The 24,224-nt window shown below is 46.1% G+C and overlaps 2 protein-coding genes across 5 annotated transcripts in view; one reads left to right on the plus strand and one right to left on the minus strand.

The window, feature by feature from the left end:
- The first annotated feature begins 7,948 nt into the window (after positions 1 to 7,948).
- On the plus strand, positions 7,949 to 12,933 carry LOC121533961 (transmembrane protein 165). The gene is made up of 6 exons (XM_041840357.2): positions 7,949 to 8,570; positions 9,098 to 9,326; positions 10,189 to 10,364; positions 10,485 to 10,667; positions 10,961 to 11,066; positions 11,194 to 12,933. Exons 1-6 carry the CDS (start codon positions 8,421 to 8,423, stop codon positions 11,268 to 11,270), a joined length of 921 nt encoding a protein of 306 aa, XP_041696291.1. The 5' UTR covers positions 7,949 to 8,420; the 3' UTR covers positions 11,271 to 12,933.
- Positions 12,934 to 14,529: 1,596 nt separating this feature from the next.
- LOC121533952 (circadian locomoter output cycles protein kaput-like) overlaps positions 14,530 to 24,224 on the minus strand; it is a 39,278-nt gene continuing 29,583 nt past the window's right edge. Inside the window, exons 13-22 of one of the 4 annotated variants that reach the window (XM_041840345.2) lie at positions 21,113 to 21,219; positions 20,832 to 20,979; positions 20,572 to 20,653; positions 20,062 to 20,212; positions 19,857 to 19,951; positions 19,619 to 19,762; positions 19,345 to 19,503; positions 18,727 to 19,145; positions 18,316 to 18,562; positions 14,530 to 18,220 (exon numbers count right to left, since the gene is read on the minus strand). In XM_041840345.2, the coding sequence (XP_041696279.1) occupies positions 17,966 to 18,220; positions 18,316 to 18,562; positions 18,727 to 19,145; positions 19,345 to 19,503; positions 19,619 to 19,762; positions 19,857 to 19,951; positions 20,062 to 20,212; positions 20,572 to 20,653; positions 20,832 to 20,979; positions 21,113 to 21,219 (1,807 nt within the window). In that variant the 3' untranslated portion in view covers positions 14,530 to 17,965. Of the gene's footprint in view, positions 18,221 to 18,315; positions 18,563 to 18,705; positions 19,146 to 19,344; positions 19,504 to 19,618; positions 19,763 to 19,856; positions 19,952 to 20,061; positions 20,216 to 20,571; positions 20,654 to 20,831; positions 20,980 to 21,112; positions 21,220 to 24,224 lie in introns of all 4 variants that reach the window. The other 3 variants (XM_041840342.2, XM_041840344.2, XM_041840341.2) reach the window with 3 other exon arrangements.

Here is a 24,224-nt window from a genome sequence, read left to right on the forward strand (position 1 = left end):
TAAGAATGAACAGGACAACATTGATAAGGACACCGTTTACAGGGGAAATTGTATGTGTACATTTGCAAGGACTGATAAGAGAGTGCGTGCCTTGGCTTGTGTACTTAATGTGACATAATTAAGGTGTAGGGTTTATGCCAGGCCCTAGCCCATGCTGTGACTGACAGCAGCAGCTCTACTAGGTAACGATTGGCATTGGTGTCCATGTCAGTGGCTATGTACCATGTCAAGGGCTTCATCTTACAATGACCTGAGATTGTCCCCAACATAAATTGCAGTAATGAAGTCATTCTTTTGAAAAAACCTTCCAGCATTTTTAAACTAATGGCATTATATGAATTGCTTTATTTGACCATCACTTTTATTACTCTTCTACATTAGAGAGGGGGGGGGGGGGTGGTATGGTTGTTTTTGCCCGCGCTACAGAAGGCTATATCTGTAACGATCCCGGCAGTCTGAGTCGGGTCCTGTCTGGTGACTAGTTTTTCCTGTTCGTGATCTCCAGTTTCCCGAGGGTTCGGGAACGCTCCGGGGAGCTCTCTTGTTTTCCGCACCTGCATCCCATCAGCAATCTGCACACCTGGTCCTGATCATCACCCTTCTTAGGCTCTGGCCAAACATCCAGTTCCTGCCGGATCGTTAGCCATGAACAGTAGGTTTATCAAAGTATCAGTCCTAGAGCTTCTAGCGATAGTTTTGTTGTTTTGTACCTTGTTGGTTTATTGTTGACTTACCTCCGTTTTGTTCCATCTCCAGTCACTCGTCCGGAACCCTCACCCTACCTCTGCCTGATGGTCGGGCGGCTGCCGAGCCATCGTTGGACCAACAACTGCACCCTCAACAACTCATCCACGCCGCCCGCTCTGTTCCCTGGATTATCCTGCACCTTTTTGAATCTGTAATAAACCCTCACCTTCGTTCAACTCTCCTTGTCCTGGTCTGCTTCTGGGTTCTGTCTGAGGGAACCGTGACAGAACGATCCGGCCAGTAATGAACCCAGCGGACCTGGACTCTGTTCGCCATGCCATTACCCATCAGGAGAAGATGTTGGGCCATCATAGCACGGTACTACAGGAGATCGCGTTGTCAGTTCGGAACCTTTCTACCGGTCTGACGGAGGTCCAGAACCAACGCAAGTTTCCGGTGGAGGATCCACTACCGGTTTCACCCATCTCGCCTGCCGCTTCTGGAGCTGTGTCCTTCCGTGAGCCCGAGGTTCCGACGCCGGATAGATATGAGGGGGAGCTGGGAAGATGCCGTTCCTTCCTTATGCAGTGTGGATTAGTGTTCGATCTACAGCCCTACTCTTATGCCACAGACAAGGCTAGGATAGCCTTTGTGATTGCGTTGCTGCGTGGTCGAGCGCTGGAGTGGGCTTCAGCCGTTTGGGAACGACAAGACCCCTGCATGGCTTCATACCAGGGGTTCACGGCCGAGATGAGGAAGCTCTTCGACCATTCCGTCCGAGGGAGGGACGCAGCTAGGCGCCTGTTTTCGCTTCACCAAGGAACTCGCAGCGTGGCCGACTTCGTGATCGAGTTCAAGACGTTGGCGGTGGAGAGTGGGTGGAACGAGGAGTCTCTGCAAGCGGCCTTTTACCAGGGTCTGTCGGAGCAGCTCAAGGATGAGTTGATCTCCTATCCGGAGCCTAGTGACCTGGACAGCTTGGTAGCCTTGTCTATTCGGGTGGATAATCGAGTCCGAGAGCGAAGGAGGGAGAAGCAATGGGGTCCGTCCAATCGATCAGCTTCTCAGTTCCCAGTCGGGTCGGGTGGTGGACCAGAACACGTCGATCATTCTCCACCACAATGGATTAGTGGAGAGGTCCTCTCTCCCGATTCTGAACCCATGCAAGTGGGGCGGCACGGGTTAACCAAGGAGGAGCGTCAACATAGACGTAAGACCAACTGCTGCCTCTACTGTGGTAGCTCGGGACATTACATCTCCACCTGTTCCCGGCGGTCGTCAAACTGCCCGGCTCGCTAAAGTTGGGAGGACTTTTAGCGAGCCAGTTTCAACCTCTCAGTACCTCTGTCAGACCCCGTTTCCCGGCTACCCTTGTGAACAGGAATCAGAGCTTAGCGCTTAACGCTTTTATCGATTCAGGTGCCGATGGAAGCTTTCTTGATGCCGAGTTGGTGGAACAGCTGGGGCTTTCAAGGAGCAATTGCCGGAAGCCATTGAAGCGACCACTCTGAACGGCAGTAGTCTGGCACGTATCACGATGAGGACTGAACCGGTTAAGATGCGGTTGTCGGGGAATCATTCTGAGATGATTTCATTCTTCATTCTGCCGTCTTCCCATGTTCCTCTGGTCCTTGGATACCCCTGGCTGAAGGAACACAATCCCACGTTCGATTGGGTGACGGGCAAGGTAACGAGTTGGAGCCTTGATTGTCATGCTAACTGTCTCAAGACTGCCTGCCCCCATTCGGTTCCCAGTCAGGTGATTGAGGCTAAACCCCCCAGATTTGTCCCTGGTTCCCGAGACATATCACGATTTGGGGGAAGTTTTCAGTAAGCAGAAGGCTCTGTCACTCCCTCCCCACCGACCATATGATTGTGCCATCAACCTGGTTCCTGGAGCTGTCTACCCCAAGGGAAGGTTATACAGTATCTCCCGACCTGAACGTGAGGCGTTGGAGACCTACATCAAGGAGTCCCTAGCTGCTGGTCTCGTTCGTCCCTCGTCATCACCCCTGGGGGCAGGATTCTTCTTTGTGGGTAAGAAGGATGGCTCTCTTCGACCGTGTATTGATTATCGGGGGTTGAATGACATCACGGTCAAGAACAAGTATCCCCTGCCATTGATGAGTTCTGCCTTCGACTCCTTACAGGGGGCTACGGTGTTCACCAAGCTAGACCTACGCAATGCGTATCACCTGGTCCGGATCAGAGAGGGGGACGAGTGGTTGACGGGTTTCAATACACCGATGGGTCACTTCGAGTATCAGGTGATGCCGTTTGGACTGACCAATGCTCCAGCGGTATTCCAGAGTATGGTGAACGACGTCCTGAGAGATATGATCGGTCTCTTTGTGTTTGTTTACCTGGATGACATTCTGATCTTCTCGAAGGAACCTTCCGACCACGTCCAGCATGTCCGGCAGGTTCTGCAGCGATTGTTGGAGAATCGCCTGTTCGTGAAGGGGCCGAGAAGTGCGAGTTTCACGCCCACACGACATCCTTTCTCGGGTACATCATCTCCAGGGGAGAGATTAGGATGGACCAGGAGAAGGTTAGAGCGGTTCTGGAATGGGCCCAGCCCGGTACGAGATTGCAGCTCCAGAGATTTTTGGGGTTTGCGAATTTCTACCGCAGATTCATCCGGGGATTACAGCCGTGTGGCCGCTCCGTTAACTGCCTTGACTTCCAGTATCAGGACCTTCAAGTGGAATCCGGAGGCGGATCGAGCGTTTCTGGATTTGAAGAGGCGATTCACCAACGCACCGATTCTCTCTCAACCGGACACGGCCCGTCAGTTCGTCGTTGAAGTGGACGCGTCTGATGTGGGAGTTGGCGCCATCCTGTCGCAGCGATGCTCCACGGACAGTAAACTCCATCCCTGCGCCTACTACTCTCGTCGCCTTTCGCCTGCGGAGAGGAATTACGATGTGGGTAACCGGGAGCTTCTCGCGGTGAAACTTGCCTTGGAGGAGTGGCGCCACTGGTTGGAGGGGGCGGAGCAACCGTTTATTGTCTGGACTGACCACAAGAATCTTGCTTACGTGCAATCGGCTAAACGTCTCAACTCCCGCCAGGCCAGGTGGGCGTTGTTTTTCGGACGATTCAAGTTTGCCCTGACGTTCGACCTGGATCTAAGAACGGCAAGGCGGACGCCTTGTCCCGGATGTTCTCCAAGACGGAGGAGAGTGGGTCCAAGACCGAGACAATCCTCCCCCGGAACTGCGTCGTGGGAGCAGTTATGTGGAAGATTGAGGAGGAGGTGCTGGCGGCCCTTCGGACTCAGCCCGGTCCCGTAACGGTCCACCCGGTCGGTTGTTTGTGCCTGAGTCGGTTCGTCCTGCTGTCCTCAAATGGTCCCACGCCAGTAAGATGGCTTGTCACCCTGGCGTGGCTCGGACAATGGCGTTTCTTCGCAGACGTTTTTGGTGGCCTGCCATGGCCGAGGATACTCGGGGTTTTGTTGCTGCCTGTCCAGTGTGTGCGCAGAATAAGAGTACCAATCGGCCCAGCTCTGGACTACTTCACCCCCCTTCCTATTCCCCGGCGACCATGGTCGCATCTGGCCCTGGACTTCGTCACTGGGTTGCCCGCTTCTGAGGGGAACACGGTCGTTCTGACTATCGTGGACAGATTCAGCAAGTTCGCCCACTTTGTGCCAATTGCCAAGCTTCCTCTGCCTCGGAGACGTCCGAGATCCTGGTTAGGAGGTTTTCAGGGTCCACGGTTTGCCCTGTGATATCGTTTCCGACCGTGGCCCTCAGTTTACCTCTGCTGTCTGGAAGTCCTTCTGTTTGGCCATTGGAGCTACAGTCAGTCTCACATCTGGTTTTCACCCCCAATCCAATGGTCAGGCGGAGAGAGCCAACCAGAAGATGGAATCCACGCTACGCTGTCTGGTCTCTTCCAACCCCACCTCCTGGGTCTCTCAGTTGCCTTGGGTTGAGTATGCCCACAATACTCTCCCTACATCTGCCACTGGGATGTCTCCCTTCCAGTGCCTGTATGGCTACCAACCTCCCTTGTTCCCTTCTCAGGAGAAGGAGCTCTCAGTGCCTTCTGTTCAGGCCCATATTCGTCGTTGCCACCGGACCTGGCATCGGGCCAGAAAGGCACTCCTTAGAGTTTCGGACCGGTATCAGCTCCAGGCGATCGTCGCCGGATCCCCGCTCCCACCTACACCATCGGAGATAGGGTCTGGTTGGCCACACGGGATCTTCCTTTACGGACTGAGTCTAGGAAGTTGTTGCCGAAGTTCATTGGTCCGTTTGTGGTGGAGAAGGTGATCAATCCAGTGGCAGTTCGACTCAAACTACCGAGGACGCTCAGAGTCCATCCCACCTTTCATGTCTCCTGCCTCAAGCCTGTCTTCCTCAGTCCTCTGTTGCCTCCTCCGCCTCCTCCTCCTCCTCCTCGGATGATCGGAGGTGGTCCTGCCTACACGGTGCGTCGCATCATGGATTCCAGACGGCGGGGCCGGGGTTTCAGTATCTCGTGGACTGGGAGGGGTATGGTCCTGAAGAGAGGAGTTGGATTCCGCGGCGACAGGTCCTAGATGCTGACCTCATCAGTGATTTCTACCGCCTCCATCCTGGCGCTCCGGGAGGTCCGCCGGTGGCGTTGGCCGGAGGGGGGGTACTGTAACGATCCCGGCAGTCTGAGTCGGGTCCTGTCTGGTGACTAGTTTTTCCTGTTCGTGATCTCCAGTTTCCCGAGGGTTCGGGAACGCTCCGGGGGAGCTCTCTTGTTTTCCGCACCTGCATCCCATCAGCAATCTGCACACCTGGTCCTGATCATCACCCTTCTTAGGCTCTGGCCAAACATCCAGTTCCTGCCGGATCGTTAGCCATGAACAGTAGGTTTATCAAAGTATCAGTCCTAGAGCTTCTAGCGATAGTTTTGTTGTTTTGTACCTTGTTGGTTTATTGTTGACTTACCTCCGTTTTTGTTCCATCTCCAGTCACTCGTCCGGAACCCTCACCCTACCTCTGCCTGATGGTCGGCGGCTGCCGAGCCATCGTTGGACCAACAACTGCACCCTCAACAACTCATCCACGCCGCCCGCTCTGTTCCCTGGATTATCCTGCACCTTTTTTGAATCTGTAATAAACCCTCACCTTCGTTCAACTCTCCTTGTCCTGGTCTGCTTCTGGGTTCTGTCTGAGGGAACCGTGACAATATCGGTCTGCTAATACAGGACTAGTAAAGGCCTTTTGTGAAAAATTCCAGTTATTATTATTTATTTTTTAATTCTGATTTTCAGGGGCTGCTGCAGCAGCCTCAGCACCAGGCCTGTGATTTTGTGATTTTAGGGCAAAGTCATTTGGCTTTGAAGAGGTGTCCAATCTGCCAGGGCACCAAGGGCTGCTAGTGCACCAAGGTCATTAACCAGAATAGGCAATTCAATTGATTTGAAAACCGAAAAACAGTAGCTATTCTGTTAAGAAAAACAGTGTAACAGGGTTGGTTATGTTTCCACTTGCCTCTAAAGAAATGTGTATTTAATGTTCAAGCATTCTTATTGGTTGGTTCAACTCTGATGACAATAAGGCGTGTTGTGATTGGCCCTGCTTGCAGCTAGGGGGGGAGATCGCGAACGTCAGGTCTTCCCAGTATGAAAATGTGATGCAAGGGGTAGGTCATGTTCTGAATACTGTTTTATATTTTACAATGTGTACAAGGTTGCTGTACGTTACTGATTTATACATGTGTGGGTATATTGTACCTGTTAGGGATTGAGGGGCTTTCTGAGATGTGCTTTGGCATATGATTGCTGTAGACAAGTGTGTTAGCTAGCATACACCGACATAATGGTCACATAAGCCCACTGCTAACACAGTTGCCTTCATGCTACAGATTTTGCCACCGACAACCATCCATATCGTTAAGCTCTGCACAACTAACGTGCTGTTTCCCATTTAATAACAGAAATAAATGATGTTCAACTGGGACCACTGGCTGATGTGGTTTATTAGGAGAAAACACAATGCAAGGAGAGTACGATATACATCTGTTACAAATGCACATAAATAATTTGCCTACATGTCGAAGTGTAGGTGATAGCCTATGTATATTGGCTACAGCCTGTCATGTCCAGACCGATGCTGACACAAGGGAGGCCCCTGAAAATGTAGCCACTTTAGTGAGACTTTTAATTACATATATATAGGCTAAACGCCAGTCATGTTTGACAAATATAATGTAGGATCATTATTAATATCAAAAGTCTTGATTCTGTAGCCATACTTGAGGCACTGTTCATTCAGATAGGAGAGAAAGGCCAGTGCCTGTTGCGCACTGCAACATCACCCACCTTGCAATCTGAGCGGAGGCAGTCAACATTTTGAAACGCTTTAACCATTAAGGTAATTGTTTAAAACTTGGACATTTTTTCATCATGTTATGAGGCATGTCTTACTGTGTTCCAAACATAGGAATGTTAAGGGGATTATTTTATAAACACTTCCTATGCCATTGAAACCTGTATTTCTCTCATGTTCTCAACTTTCTTTCATTGTCCATCATCCAAAGACACAATCCTAGTCATATTAACAATCCATGCTTGTTGTTGCGTCTTTAGAGCTTCCCTCTTTCTACATTTCTGAAGGATATTTTCATCTCTTTCATATGAAACCGCTAGCATTTGCGGTGCACTTTTGAGAACTGTGTTTTCCCACTAATTGCATTTTGGAACATTCGCTTTATAGCCTACTGCAGTGTGCGCATTGCTGTGCTTATAATGTGAAGAAATACCCTAATAGTTTATCAACATTTTAAGCTAAACATTCTGATCTGTTGCATCAGCCTCATGCCTTTTAAAAGGTTTGTTGTATTAATTTGGGATCTATAGCATCCCACAACTGTCCCAGAGTATGTTTGGAATAGGTCAACTTTTGTACTATTGGATATAGTAGATTGACATAGGCTAGTGCTTTTGCTGTTCCTTACTCATCTTGTTGGCTGACAAAGTAAATGTGGACAGTTCTTCTAACATCTTATCAATATGCGCCTCGGAATTTGATAAGAAGGAGGCGCACCGTTGCATCCCTGATGTGTCTATCTTCCCTTGTAGCCTACTTTGGAGCTGCAATGCCTGTGAGAAGGACCCGATCAGGTGAGGGGCATTGGCTAATAAGAATTGAGATATCTGAGAGAGCCATGTAATTGAGAGGTGCTTCGGAGCATGGGCGATTGGCAGTCTGGAGAAGGTAATTATATTTATTATATTCAGCCCAAGGGCACAATGCACAGATTTATTTCGAGGCTTGCTCAGCGCTCCTACTTCCCGCAGCTAACCATACAACCACAACGTTATTTAACTGGTCGTTCAGTACATAACCGTTCTATACAACGTTGCACACCGTTCTGTCGTACTGAACGCACTCCTTCATGGATTTGCAAGTATCTCTAAAGTGACATTTTCCATGACATCTAGCAATTGACAGTTGAAATAGCCAATGACAGTACTGCAGAGTAGGTACGTCAGCACATTACATACACGTCCTCCTTGTCTTTCAGGTACCAACTTCATATCCCGTATGAGTTCGATCAGTCAGTGAGGGACAGATTGCCTTCTCTGCGAACTACTAGCTAGCTATGTAGTTAGGCAGTTTACAGCTAATTATATCGAGTGAGTCACACAGTAAGGGCGCAGTAATTTTGATAAACACATAGTTACGCTACTGCAAACTGCCCTTATTATCAGCATTTTAACATAATCTGCGCGCTTCGCTGAAATGCTTCTCCTGGCCGGCGTAAGGGATGGAAGGGCTAACAGAAGTGTGATATGTGTCCTGCTGCCCCTGGCTGTCGCCGTGTTGATGTCGGCCGGAGTTGCTGGGATCCAGGAGGAACACAAACCAGTCCAAGAACAAACGCCACAAGAGGTAGCTAGCTAGCGATCATCAATAAAATGCAATACACCGATGTTTCGCATGCATGCTAACGGTAGCGGACTAGCTAGCTAACTAACGTTAGCAACTCGAAAGCATTCCACATAGATAGCTAATGCTAACTAGCTAGTTAGTATAGCCAAAGTAACGTCACCACCACCAGTATCTATTCCCCTAGTCACTGACCTCCTTTCGAGGTTCACGTTTTGGGGACATGGATTGGGGGGAAACATTGCAATCTGGGTTTGCTGGCTGTTCCTTTCGAGCTCGTGTGGTGTTCAGTTCCGCGTTCTGTTCATGTCACGAGCCCAAGTCAGGAAGTTGAACTAGCAATCAGTGAAGTAATTGATTCTCATAGCTAACGAGTATTATTGTACCCCTCAACGTAACTTGACTACCTGCTTCAATTAGACAGACTTTACACATTCCAAGATACATTATGTGGACACACTAATCATAACATGGTTTTCATGGCCAACCTGTTGTGGACCTGAACTGACATTTGTTTCCCTCTTCAACAGAAAGCACCTACTGCTCACGCCATTGGCCCTGAGGTCAGTGGAAATGACTCAAGCAAATCCGAGAACCTGGGCTTCATCCATGCCTTTGTGGCTGCCATCTCTGTCATCATTGTCTCTGAGCTGGGAGACAAGACTTTCTTCATCGCTGCCATCATGGCAATGCGCTACAACCGCCTCACTGTGCTGTTGGGGGCAATGCTAGCGCTTGGCTTTATGACCTGCATCTCAGGTTAGTGGATGAGAGGGGGGGCCCCTGATGATTCTGGGGGTTTTCTGGTTCAAAATGGGGTATAGGTGGTGGGCATGGCGGGGGTGTGGACATGGCCGTGGTCAATGGTGCAGTACCCGACTGAAAACGTTAGAGGCCCTCCTGTTTGCTGCAGTGGCCCAATTTTGCGATTTTTAAAGCAAATTTCATGCAATTCTACACATTTTGCCATGTGGCGGAGATACAATGTTGCAGTTTGCTAATTTCCTGCAATTCTACACATTTTGCTATGAGGCTGAGAGAAAGAAATTCAGTTTTAAAGCAATTTCCTGCAATTCTACACAATTTGCCATGTCTTATACTATCTGAATGACTCAAACATTATAACAACATCAATGACCAAAATACTCCTGAATGCATACATTTGAGTTTAACATTCTCCCTGGCTGTCTAGCTTTTATTTAGGTGAATGTTAGTTATCAAAGATGATCTTATTAAAAAATATCTAGGTCCATTATATTTTCTAAATACTTTATATCGTAAACTTAAACAACATTTGGGTTTAGGTTTACACAGAACATTTTTCAATCCCAACAATTATTTTCATAAAATATTTATTTAAATGTTTTACTGTTTGGACATAGACGGCCCGAAAAACACGTAGGTGGCCCACCCAAGACTTTTCTTTGCAGAAAAACCCCTGTGATTGGAATAGATGTGACCTGGCTTCTAAGTTCGTTCATGTATCCCAATTAGTGGAGATACCACTGATGCATCCTGGGTTTGTCCGAATGTTTGTGTGAATATTTGGATCTGTACAGACTACAGGGCCATCACCCTGCCTGTTCTTTGTCTAACCAAGACTTTCTTGTGTTTTTATCAGTGATGTTTGGCTATGCCACCACTATCATCCCCAGGATCTACACATACTACGTGTCTACGGCTCTGTTCGCTATCTTTGGTGTGCGCATGCTGAGAGAGGGGCTGAAGATGAGTCCAGATGAGGGCCAGGAGGAGCTGGAGGAGGTGCAGGCTGAGATTAAAAAGAAGGATGAGGAGGTCTGTACACACACACGGCCTTTTCCCTACATTTGCATATTGTTATGCATTTTCATATTACCCTGCCGTATCTCTTGTTCTAGGGTTTCAATGTTTGGCTTGTATTCCTATTTCCTATAGCTGCAGATGTCTAAGCTGATAAATGGGGCTCCAGATGTTGAGTCGGGCTCAGGATCAAGCCATCCTCAGAGGAAGTGGCACAGCTTCATCTCGCCTGTGTTCATCCAGGCCTTCACCCTCACCTTCCTGGCAGAGTGGGGAGACCGCTCTCAGCTCACCACCATCATCCTGGGTGCCCAGGAGGTGAGTCCTGACAGACCCACTGTTGAGTCTGTCCGCTTGCCTAGTCAAAATGGCACACTATGGCAAATGTTACACTTGACTTCAAGCCATGGCTATAAAGATGCAAAGTATTTTACAGTAGATACAAAGTCAGTTAATGATTAAGGTCAGGATGAAGGGTTACTGTTGCTGTGTATACTCAAAAGGAATTGTATTGTTAAGGAATGATTCTTGTGCATTCTTTCTACTGTACTGTCATGCTTTTGGGTTCTATGAGAGGGTTAAAGGTGTCATAAACCAATGCTCTGTCTCAGGATCCTTTTGGAGTGGCAGTGGGTGGTACTCTGGGACACTGTCTGTGCACAGGACTGGCTGTGGTTGGAGGAAGGATGATTGCACAGAAGATATCTGTCAGAACTGGTAATGTTTTTTTTATTTTCTTCCTTTCAGTGTTCCTGGTCAAGTGGTCATCATAGCCTATACTGTAATGAATGTAGTAGTCATTGGAATTGTGTTTTGGACTTCTGTGTTTTTCTCTCCTCTTCAGTTACAATCATTGGTGGGATCATGTTCCTGGCCTTTGCCTTCTCTGCCCTCTTCATCAAGCCAGATGCTGGATTCTAATTGGAGGGAAGACTTTCAGGCAAATTTTGTACATACCTGTAAAGCTCAACTATGTTTATTAAGAGAGGCTGTGTGTGAGAGCGAGAATGTGTGTTTGTAAGAATGTGTGTGGTTTGAGAGAGAAAAATATGGAGAATATTCTCTAATGGGACTTAGTGTCTGTGTGAATTCTGTTCTCTTGTCTTACTAAGTCTGTGATCCCTCACCGGTCTGAGTCCTGTGGCCTACACCCAGAACAAGACTTACCTCTCCCTCACACTCAGGCCCGTCAGTACTGAGCTTGGGTTCCGTTTGTTCATTCATTCCCCATTCTTGGTTATTATTATATTATGCTTTAAAATCCTACTCCAGTCTCATTTTCACCTAATTTAACATCTGATTTACTTAACGGGGGGGGCTTTCCTCTTTTGTTCTCTATTGTTCCTCAAGCAAGGGGGTGGTCAATTACATCAGAGGGTACCATCAGACAAAGTGATCGAATGCCCTACTCCTTGAAGCTTGCAGTTGTCCCCCCCACCAAAATAAAACATGTGCAAATATAATTTTTTTACCCTTGTGTGTGTACTTGGGATATCGCTTTTCAACAGGAAAAGTTAAAAAAAATTGCTGGAGGACGTCTTTAAGAGCAGCTCATCCTTTGAGTGCATAGAATCTCCCCTCAGCATTAGCTGTGTTGCTTAGCAGCCATGTCAATGCCGGCTGAACACTGATTCCAGGTCAGTCCCATGGAGGGGAGTGTTATGGTCACTGTGGAGAGATTCAGTCCCTCTGATCTATGGCCAGGCCTCAGGTCAACTGCCATACTTTTTGTTCCCCTCAGAATGTCATCTGAACAGTAACATTGGGCAGACTTAGCTTCATAAACCCCATAATGAGTTGATCTACCATTTTTCCAGCTGTATCAGGGATGGGAATGTCTTCACTGTTGTGAATATTACTATTCAGCGATTTCCATCTGCTAGATAGACAGGACATGCCAGTTCTAAGCATCATGGGGATCCTGAAGCAGCAGTAACCCATTCAGTGTCAGTATTCTACATTCTGGCCTCGAGGCAGCGAAACACCCCACGGCCAGTCTGGCCCAATGGAGGCTGCGGGGGGAGCTATAGGAGGACGGCTCATTGTAATGTCTGGAATGGAACAGTATCAAACTCCGTTCCATTAATACCATTCCAGCCATTTATAAATGAGCCCTTCCTCCTATAGCTCCCCCACCAGCCTACTCTGGTCTGTCTGTTGTCTGCCACTCAAATTGCTACTAGGGTTTATAAAGAGGTTGTCTGAGGCCTACTGGTGATGAAATCATGGAACTAAATATTTATTTACTTCCTCCTAAATTTCACTGCCGATTAAAAAGGACCTGAGCCACTAATTCTACTGCACCTTTCCTGAGTGGTTGGTTATGGTATTTATTTACTACTTTGGAGCACAGATGAGGATGTTGTTCTTGTTCACTTTTTTTTTTTGAAGGTACTGTAGACAAGAATATACCTTTTTAAAAAGTGCACAGGGTAATGTGACGCCATTGTCAATATTTGACCAGTTTTACCCTGTGACACCGATCAAGCGTGTACATGTACGTGGTTTGCGACAAATTAACTTTTGATTGAAAAGCCTGATCAATGTTTAAATGCTCAATAAAACCTGTCATGCTTAGAATTTCTTACCTTAACTATATTTTATGTACCAAGTTATCCTGGATATTTACATGTCATTTAGCAGACTCTGTCTTATCAAGAGCAACTTACAGGAGCAATTAGGGTTAAGTGCCTTGCTCAAGGGCACAGACAGATATTTCACCTAGTCAGCTCAGGGATTTGAACTTGCAACCTTTCGGTTACTTGCCAAACACTCTTAACTGCTAGGCTATCTGCCGGATATGAGTGATTGCAGCGAATTGCGAGAAGCAGGTTTCTTACCTGACAATTGACACTCGACTTCTAGTTTGGTTTGTCCATCAAAGGATTCAACTGAAAACAGACGTTTTTATTGAATAAGGGGAGAAAACGGCACTGTTTGCTTTAAAAGGTTCCATTATGTTTAGTTTATGTAAGATTAGTCTGGCTCTAGAAATTAATGTATAGCAGCACACTCCTTGCAGTGATATTAAAACACCATTAAAATGAAAAATGCCTTCAGAATGTGTCTTAGGGTTTTCACACAACCTAACTTAGCTATGCTGCAGAGCAGGGTTAGCACCATAGAAATAAAATGGGTATGAAACTCCCAAATAAATGAGGCCACCGTAGTAAGTCTTTTTTTAATATGGGTACTCTGAGAACAATTAAATATGTTGGTCCATTCTACTGATTTCTGGGCACTCAAGGATCAATGTGGTGTTTGAATTTTGGGGTTCAACTAATATGGTGTCACAGAACTAGCCAGAGGTTGTGAAATTTGTTACTTGACTAAAATGTTGAGAAATCCATTAAACTACAAACTGTCCATTCTACTTGTTCTAAATCTAAAATTAGAAGTCTAATTATGGGTTAGCCCAAGTCAAGAACAGCTGGTGTAAAAAGTGGAACATAGCCCAAGGCTATGACTCGATAGTGCCAAGAGATATTGACGATTAAAACAGAATTTCAGTTCCAGGTGCTTTCTGGAAAGTGTCCTGCACAGATTAATTTCATGAGCCAAACAAGTGTTCTGCAAAGAACGCCACACATACAAAGATGAAATGATAGCAGAGAGAAGTACACTCACTGACAGACATTCAGAACTTCTAGTGTGTACATCAGAACATTGAACATGATTCCCCACCTTTTACATTGGGCTTCCCATCAGGGTATTAAAAACAGGTATAACAATTTATTCCCATCTTTCGCTTTGGATACAACACATTAATACCACTCCCTCCATTTTTCCCCACCTCACATAGTCTGGGTTGAATTACCTTATTGTAGCCTTTTGAGATACAACATAGGGGATTCCCTACTTTGATACGTCCAATAAACATGTGAATAAGTCTTATATGGGTAATTTGTTAAAATGGACCATAAATGTGGTCATCCTAGAGATGGTCCAAAATATTAAAATCTAGCATTCGTAATTGTTAAAACTTAATAAAAACAACAAAAGTATCTAGTATTCCTCATCACTTTTTCAGAGAATTTATAACATTTATTGGGAAAAAGAAACCAATTACATGGGGGGGATATATGATGTTAAATAGGGATTTCTTTAAATATTTCAGTACACCTTTGCATAACCATGAGCTCATGAGGAGTTCTGTTTTGGGGACATTAAATCAATAGTCTTCACACGTGTCACAGTTTGTTTTATTCCTTTCTCATTTGAGGTAACTCAGTGGGTAGATGTATTTTCTGTTTTGCTTCCCTTTCTACACAATGAAATCAGTATATTACAGTGTATGACGTTACATATCTACTAGCTCAATTCATCTTTTGAGGTCTAGCTTGGCAATAGAAAAATAATCTTAAAATGAGGTTTGTTTTCTGTTAAAATACTTTTAACCAAGCCCCCCTCAACTATTAATTTAATTATGCATGACCATTTTTACACAACTATGTTAGTGTTTGATATTGAATTACATTCATTCAAGTATTGCACTGCCTGACCCGGTACTGGTAGCTGTAAGGTTTATCACGCCATAGGTGGCACAGGTTTACTTTGTGTCAAAAGAATATCATAAAATCACAGTGACGAAACAACTAAGAGCAACCGTTTCTATACAAAGTGTTGAATAATCTGTGCCGATATGCGTTAACTTTGTGGTTATGAGAAGGACCAGCTTAGATCTACTGTACAAGGCAATGCACCACCAATAGCCTAGCAGCAGGGACCACTATTTGCACTAAGCGTGAATTTCAAAAAGCAGAGAATAGCAGACTTCGTGTGACTTACTGCACTGTAAACACAAGGGCCTGGGACAGTTTTGCCATGAGGTACTGCAACATGAACATAGATTGGAGCAGCCAGCCTTGTTAGAGACCAGAGCAGGAAATTACCCCTAGAGGGCACAGACATTTTATAGTGTTGTGCTGTGATACCAGAGAGGTTTGATATGTGATTTGACAACTTCTACCAATAAAAAGTTAAATAATGTAGGTTTCACACAATCCTCAAGAAAAAAAATTGCCATCTATAAAGAAAAGTAAATTGAAATCAAACAGACCACAAAGATAAATGCTACTAATTAAACAACTTATTTCTGACCACATGATTCAGGATTTTCACACTGAAAATCAAGGAATGAGGGAAATGCCCAAGCAAGCATAACTAAATAGTTTGGCAATAGTTTTTTTTCTTGAGATGAATTTAACTAATCCTGTCCCTAACCATGACAAGTGAACATTCATGATGACTACTACTAAAGTGGCATTCTACAGAGGCCCCTGACAAGAAATGAGCAGCTTGGAAAACCAGACTCGAGCCCCACTCCACAACAGTTACCATAGAAACCTGGAAATCCCCTATGGAAGTTAATATGGCAATGTACAGTACAACCAGTTCATAGGACCCCACTCAACAACAGTCATTTTAAATTTGCCATGGAAAGTGACACCCCATCAGCACGACAATCAAACCATCACCTTATAACACAGTTACATGGGGATACGTACAGTCTGACAGGAGCAGCAGGAGCAGAAAAACTTCAAACATACCACATCTGTTATCCGTATGATGAATTGTTTCAATTAATTCTCTTGGCAGGTCCAACTAACGCCAGTTTCACCTATTTCAGAGGTAATGTGTGTTCTAGGTCATGGATCAAATAGCCTTAGCATTTGCTCTATTCTTGTCTGGACTGGGCTTAGCCACAGTGCACTTTAGGATACATTGTTGTAGTTTGTCTTCTCCCATTCAAACAACTGAGAAGTGGAGAGTACTGTCTGTAAGGGGTACACAATGTTAAGAGGTATAAATAAGTGCTATATGTTTACTTTAAGGACCCCAGTAGGTCAGATGAGCATTTGAACATCTCTTGGTTAAGACAGTAACCCCCCCACAGTGTAATGCCTCCAGCACTGTCTGACTGGCTTTAGATAAACAGACAAGCTCACTTTACTAACATATGAAGATGAACTCAGATCACAACAATTGCTAGCGGCATTCTGTCCAAACACTTATTTGATGAGATCCACCATCATTTAATTTTCTAAAGAGGAGAGATGTCACTCATTTGTTTGTTCTGACATTGCCAACCCATAAAAGGCTTCATAGGAGATAAAGGTCATACACATGCTGTAGTTGCAAGTGACAGGAGAAAGTAGGAACATAATTGGATGCATTTCATTCATAGAACAGATACTAGATTTCTAACGGTGGAAATATCACTGTGTGAATTGCATTTCTTAGTTTAAGGTAATTTTTGTGACCATTTAAAACGTAATTGAATATATATTTATATGAGAATACTCATTTTTCTACACAAGCCTTTGGGGCTAAAAAATTACAGTATTGTAAAGCACTAGTATAGTCTGTACCTAAAGGTACTTTGCATGCATTGCTATGAGCGTTACGAGACCACTCTTAAAAGTCATAATGCCTCAAATTTAAATAAACTAAAGATAAACACTAATTACTTTTTAAAAGTAAAAAATGCTTATGAATAGTTATGACAAATGTTATGAGGCATGATGGCAGAGTAAATAAGGAGCTCATAAGCTTTCCATAGGATCCATTTAAAGTCTATTTGGTCAACTTTGGGTCTTTGCTTTATTTACTATTTAAAATATTGTTCTGAGTAAAAGCATGTATCTATTTAGTCCTCAACATGTCGCTTTGGACTACAATATATATTCTAAAAAAATATTGTAACTTTAAAACATTTCTGTTTTTAATCTCAATAGAGGAGTTTTCCTAAAACTACGAAAGTGAGGAAGAGGATGAAACAAACTGTGACACGACCAGCAGCATCAGCTGTGTCCACTACACAAACACCCACGCCCCCAAACAGACACACCCCCTGGGAAGAAGAAAGTCTGTGAAAAGATCAACCATTAGGTTTCCTTTTTTCATAGAGTACTAGAAAAAAACGGTATATTCAAAGCTACAAATAACAGACTATGCTTTTCATTTCATGCATCATATAAAATATTAGTTATTTTTCTTTTTTGTCCATATATTTACATATTTTTTGTTCTGTACAATAAAAGTTAAATCCACATGACATTCTTAAAAATATTTTCTGACCCATAATTACTTTGACATGAAAAACAATAATATGACAAATACAGAAAAACGAGGCATCTGTCTGTAGGACTTCTTTGAAGCCTGGATTGAAGCTCCAGACTGGATCGCCCTGCATAAATAAAATCTGTGAGTGTGACGGGAGCACACACTGAACACACAAGAAGAGGGTAGGGGAGGGGACAAGCACTGGCCCCTGTCACCGTGGTGAGGGGACCTCAACAGAGTGGAGGTCTCTGTGGGGGAAGAGTTCTGAGTATGGCCATAAAGCAGAGTGACCCGTGCTCACTGTGAGCACAGCATTGTTTTCTCTCTGACGCGCCAGTGGCTCATGAGTTCAGTGCAGGCAGCCAGAGATCCATCTATTGATCCATCCATCCATCCATCATACATCACTCACTCTATAGACCAAGTTGAAGCAGGGTGGCCTCAGAGGCATAGTCTCAATACTGCTTTCTCAACCGAACTCTTCACCCCATCACACAAACAAATAGACCTGGGCTTGGTTCAGTCCACATGTCTGATTGGATGTTGCCGGGTTACTGGGGCTGTGTGCTGGAGCAGCCTGACATGCTATCTGCCCTGTGAGAGGCCAGCTGCTGCTCCTGTTGCTGCTGTTGTTGGAGCTGTTGTTGCTGTTGTTGTTGCTGCTGCTGGAGCTGTTGCTGCTGCTGCTGATGTTGCTGTTGTAGCTGCTGTTGTTGCGTGCTGGCGAAGGCTCCTTGCTGCTGCAGTGGGAACGCCGTCTGCAGGATCAACTGGGTGGACTGGTTTCCATGTAGCAGCCGAGGGCCCTAGAGAGGAAGAACAGAGAGGTGCGTGGCTGGTCAAAATAGGGACAAGTACTGGATCTACCTTTAGAGACGGTACTCTCTGGTGGTCACCTCACCTGGAGGAACTGTGTTTGTTGCTGGGCCAGCCCTTGCTGTGTGGCTTCGGCCTGAGACTGAGCCTGCGTCTGCTGCTCCTGCTGCTGAGGCTGCTGCTGGGCGATGCTGATGGTCTGAGTCTGGCCCTGCTGAGGAGCAAACGCTGTCACCACCTGGCCCATGAACATGGTCGTTGGGACCATGACCGCTCCACACGCCATCGGCCCAGTCACCAGCTTTGTCAGCAACTGAGAGCCAGCAGGGAACCTGAGAGAGATGAGGGAGTGAGGGTAGCATTGAATGAGCAACAGATTTAAAAAACGCACACACGAAAATGTATGCAAATCAGCATAGTTCTCAGCAACATCAGCCGCTGAGTGAGGCGCATACCGAGTGAGAGGAAAACATACCCTGTTGGTGGCATCGTGTACCTGATCTGTCCCGAGCGGTCCTGGGCAAAGTTTGCCACGGCAGCCGTGTTGTTGCTGCTGTTCTGGGCCAGGCTGGTGGCGATCTGGACCACATTGGCCTGGTTGGGCTGAGAGATCATCATGGTGTTGTAGAGGGAGGCCGGCAGGGCACTCTGCTGGGGCGGCAGAGAGTGAGTGGACCGCACTGAAGACTGTGAGAGGACAGAGCTGGTGTCTCGTAGCAGGTTCTGTTGTTGGGGCTGGGCCTGCTGCTGGGGTTGTTGTTGGACCGAGTGCTGCTGCGGAGTGCTGCCCTGCAGGCTACCTGCAGACACCACCTGGCCCTGCATGGTGAGAGCAGCCCCTGGCTGCATGGTGGTCCCCTGGGCCAGCTGCACAGAGCCCAGGCTCAGCCCACCTGCACCTGGCTGAAGGAACATCTGCACCAGAGCAAATACCACAGAGTAAGACTCATCTCCTTTCATAGACAAACACAGGCATAATGACACGTACATGCATCCACGCAAATGAGCGGACCTTTTGGTTCAAGTACTCACACAGTCAGTAAACCCTCTCCCAGGTCTACATGAGGCCCTTTTAGCGCTGTTCCCCAGACAGACAGTAGGGGGCAGTGCTCACCTGTAGGCCATGGCCTTGCACCTTGTTGAGCTCTTCCTGGATCTGCCTGAGCTCCTGCTGCTGCCTCTGGATGTTGGCCTCAATCATCCTGGTCCTCTGCTCCAGCTGATCCTTCAGGTGCTGCATGGCGTCCAACTGGGTGGAGAACTGTACCATGGGCTAACAAAGTTGAAAATATGGGATGTTTGTGGACGGCTCATTATAATAAAAAGAATGTGTCACTGACTCTAGCAAAAGAAACTGCCAAATTACCGTCATGACGAAGATTTCTCACCTGGACACTGGGCTGGATCTGTAGCTGATGTGGTGGTGGTTGCGGCTGTTGCAGTTGTTGTTGCTGCTGTGGTTGTTGTTGTGGAACCATGGACGGGGCCATGTTCTGCCCTGTGTTCTGGGTGTGCTGGGAGCTCATCGATTGCTGTTGGATACAAACACAGGAACTACATTTGGAACCAAATCACTATCAAATATAGAGAGGCGGTGACCACAAGCTGAAAGAAACCCACACTGACCTGACTGCTGATGGACGATCTTCGCTGTGATGTCATCTCAATAGCAGAGACTGACTGGTATCCTGGTGTACCCCTGTCTGTCTTCAGCTTAGGTGCTAAGAAGGAAAAAACAAACACCTTACTCTTAGGATCAAAGAAGCTCTCAGGACGGATGACACCATATTAGACAAGATGGATGTAGTAATGTCATGTGGTCAGTGCTTACAGGCTGGGTTGGAGATGGCAGTGTGGGACGAGGACTTGTGGGAGCTGCGTGAGGAGGCGGAGGGCGTGCGGCTGCGGTCAAATCGCTCTAGGGCCTCCTTCAGGCTGGAGGTGTTGAGCTGGTGTTGAGACTCAGAACCAGAGTCCTGAGACTGCTGTGAGATGGAGAGACACTTTGGAAATACATCCTTCCTTTCTCCCTTGCATGATGTAATCACTGATCTAACACAGTTGGATTGGTGAAAAGAAGGATCATACTACTGGGATTGAAGGACGCATTCAAAACCTGTAACCCCGCTGTTGCTCACCAAAGATGTTTTACAACATCCTTGTTGTCTGAGCACTTAACCATGTCTTACTCTAGTGAGAGTCACAGACATTGAGACATCTTATCCCTTAAGCTGAACAAGACGTCATTAACCAAAATCAGCCACCTCTTTATTCCTGGACTCAGTGATTTCTTATGTTCAGCGGTCAGCAAGTTCTCACATTGGTCTGATAAATGTCTCACCTTATCTACTGCAGAGATCTCTGGTGGCGACTCCTCAACAATCCCCAGCTCTCTGCGCTGTTCAGCCCTCACCTCAGCATAGCTGCACCACAAGAGAGAGACAGGGTTGAACATCATAACACAATGCCTGATGGTAGTGTATGTGATAGTGTTTAGGATATCAATGCAATAATGCTGGTTATATGTAGTATGACTGACACATATACTTGTTTGCAAGATATGCATATGAATATAATTTTTAGTGATTGGTCGATCTTTACCTGACGACAGTGTGCGTGCAGACGATGAACTCGGGCCTGGAATTCCACTGGTGGTAGGTGATGTAGTAATGGGTCTGGAGCCAGATCCACTGTTGCCCTTTGGTGAGAAACCTGTAGTAGCACGATTTCCCCTTCCCATACTGCATTACTGCAAAACACAGCGAGAGAGAGAGAGAGGAGAGAGATGATGTCACAGATGTGTACATTGGACAGGAAAACAAACACACTCATGAAATGTGCACTTATATAAAATACACAGATGCGACAAGAAACGGACTCACAGTGTTCGTGGCATTTGGCCAGTGTCTCCAGGTCATCCACATGGTAGTAGTCATACCCAGATGTACCCAGAACCTCAAACGGCAGGTAACCTATTATGGGCGGAGCCCTGAGGAGATAAACAATGTTATTAATGTGACAGCATAACCCATTCAAATACAATGATATACAGTTTCTCAGCCTGTAAAGCAGTAATAACACATTAAGAACCCATACAAAGCATTGTATTACCCTCTGAACATCGTGTCTACAGAGGTCCGTATAATAGAGGTTTTCAGTGGCAGTGAAACAGTAAGTACTCCATCTAGTGCTGTTGCTCCCAAACAGTTGAGACTCAGAGCTGTCTCCTCTAGAGAGCAAGCCTACTGACTGGCCCACATACAGAACACAGCAGCCAGCTAACAGAGTTGAACCAAACACACTCTCACTGGGACTGTGTTCTGACTGCTGTGCTGAGCCTCTTTTTTTTTTTTTTTTCACCTTTATTTAACCAGGTAAGCCAGTTGAGAACAAGTTTTCATTTACAACTGCGACCTGGCCAAGATAAAGCAAAGCAGCGCAATAAAAACAACAACACAGAGTTACATATGGGGTAAAAAAAACATAAAGTCAAAAATACAACAGAAAATATATATACATGTGTGTGCAAATGTAGCAAGTTATGGAGGTAAGGCAATAAATAGGCTATAGTGCAAAATAATTACAATTAGTATTAACACTGGAATGCTAGATGTGCAAGAGATTATGTGCAAATAGAGATACTGGGGTGCAAAAGAGCAAAATAAATAACAATATAGGGATGAGGTAGTTGGGTGGGCTAATTTCAGATGGGCTGTGTACAGGTGCAGTGATCGGTAAGGTGCTCTGACAACTGATGCTTAAAGTTAGTGAGGGAGATAAGAGTCTCCAGCTTCAGAGATTTTTGCAATTCGTTCCAGTCATTGGCAGCAGAGAACTGGAAGGAATGGCGGCCAAAGGAGGTGTTGGCTTTGGGGATGACCAGTGAGATATACCTGCTGGAGCGCAGACTACGGGTGTGTGCTGCTATGGTGACCAATGAGCTAAGATAAGGCTGGGATTTGCCTAGCAGTGATTTATAGATGGCCTGGAGCCAGTGGGTTTGACGACGAACATGTAGTGAGGACCAGCCAACAAGAGCGTACAGGTCACAGTGGTGGGTAGTGTATGGGGCTTTGGAGACAAAACGGATGGCACTGTGATAGACTACATCCAATTTGCTGAGTAGAGTGTTGGAGGCTATTTTGTAAATGACATCGCCGAAGTCAAGGATCGGTAGGATAGTCAGTTTTACGAGGGCATGTTTGGCAGCATGAGTGAAGGAGGCTTTGTTGCGAAATAGGAAGCCGATTCTAGATTTAACTTTGGATTGGAGATTCTTAATGTGAGTCTGGAAGGAGAGTTTACAGTCTAACCAGACACCTAGGTATTTGTAGTTGTCCACATACTCTAGGTCAGACCCGTCGAGAGTAGTGATTCTAGTCGGGTGGGCGGGTGCCAGCAGCGTTCGATTGAAGAGCATGCATTTAGTTTTACTAGTGTTTAAGAGCAGTTGGAGGCTACTGAAGGAGTGTTGTATGGCATTGAAGCTCGTTTGGAGGTTTGTTAACACAGTGTCCAATGAAGGGCCAGATGTATACAAAATGGTGTCGTCTGGGTAGAGGTGGATCTGAGAGTCACCAGCAGCAAGAGCGACATCATTGATATACACGGAGAAAAGAGTCGGCCCAAGAATTGAACCCTGTGGCACCCCCATAGAGACTGCCAGAGGTCCAGACAACAGGCCCTCCGATTTCACACATTGACCTCTATCTGAGAAGTAGTTGGTGAACCAGGCGAGGCAGTCATTTGAGAAACCAAGGCTATTTAGTCTGCCAATAAGAATGCGGTGGTTGACAGAGTCGAAAGCCTTGGCCAGGTCGATGAAGACGGCTGCACAGTACTGTCTATTATCGATCGCAGTTAAAATATCGTTTAGGACCTTGAGCGTGGCTGAAGTGCACCCATGACCAGCTCGGAAACCGGATTGCATAGCGGAGAAGGTACGGTGGGATTCGAAATGGTCGGTGATCTGTTTGTTAACTTGGCTTTCAAATACTTTCGAAAGGTAGGGCAGGATGGATATAGGTCTGTAACAGTTTGGATCTAGAGTGTCACCCCCTTTGAAGAGGGGGATGACCGCGGCAGCTTTCCAATCTCTGGGGATCTCAGACGTTACGAAAGAGAGGTTGAACGGGCTAGTAATAGGGGTTGCGACAATTTCGGCGGCTAGTTTTAGAAAGAAAGGGTCCAGATTGTCTAGCCCAGCTGATTTGTAGGGGTCCAGATTTTGCAGCTCTTTCAGAACATCAGCTGTCTGAATTTGTGTGAAGGAGAAGCGGGGGGGGCATGGGCAAGTTGCAGCGGAGGGTGCAGAGTTGGTGGCCGGGGTAGTGGTAGCCAGGTGGAAAGCATGGCCAGCCGTAGCAAAATGCTTGTTGAAATTCTCGATTATTGTAGATTTATCGGTGGTGATAGTGTTTCCTAGCCTCAGTGCAGTGGGCAGCTGGGAGGAAGTGTTTACAGTGTCACAAAACTTTTTGGAGTTAGTGCTACAGGATGCACATTTCTGTTTGAAAAAGTTAGCCTTTGCTTTCCTGACTGCTTGTGTATATTGGTTCCTAACTTCCCTGAAAAGTTGCATATCGCGGGGGCTATTTGATGCTAATGCAGTACGCCACAGGATGTTTTTGTGCTGGTCAAGGGCAGTGAAGTCTGAGGAGAACCAGGGGCTATATCTGTTCTTAGTTCTGTATTTTTTGAATGGGGCATGTTTATTTAAGATTGAGAGGAAATTACTTTTAAAGAACAACCAGGCATCCTCTACTGACGGAATGAGATCTATATCCATCCAGGATACCTGGGCCAGGTCAATTAGGGAAGGCCTGCTCGCTAAAGTGTTTTAGGGAGCGTTTGACAGTGATGAGGGGTGGTCGTTTGACCGCGGACCCGATACGGACGCAGGCAATAAGGCAGTGATCGCTGAGATCCTGGTTGAAGACAGCGGAGGTGTATTTAGAGGGTAAGTTAGTCAGGATGATATCTATGAGGGTACCC

The sequence above is a fragment of the Coregonus clupeaformis genome, chromosome 20 (assembly GCF_020615455.1).
Source record: "Coregonus clupeaformis isolate EN_2021a chromosome 20, ASM2061545v1, whole genome shotgun sequence".
NCBI classification, from domain to species: Eukaryota; Metazoa; Chordata; class Actinopteri; order Salmoniformes; family Salmonidae; genus Coregonus; species Coregonus clupeaformis.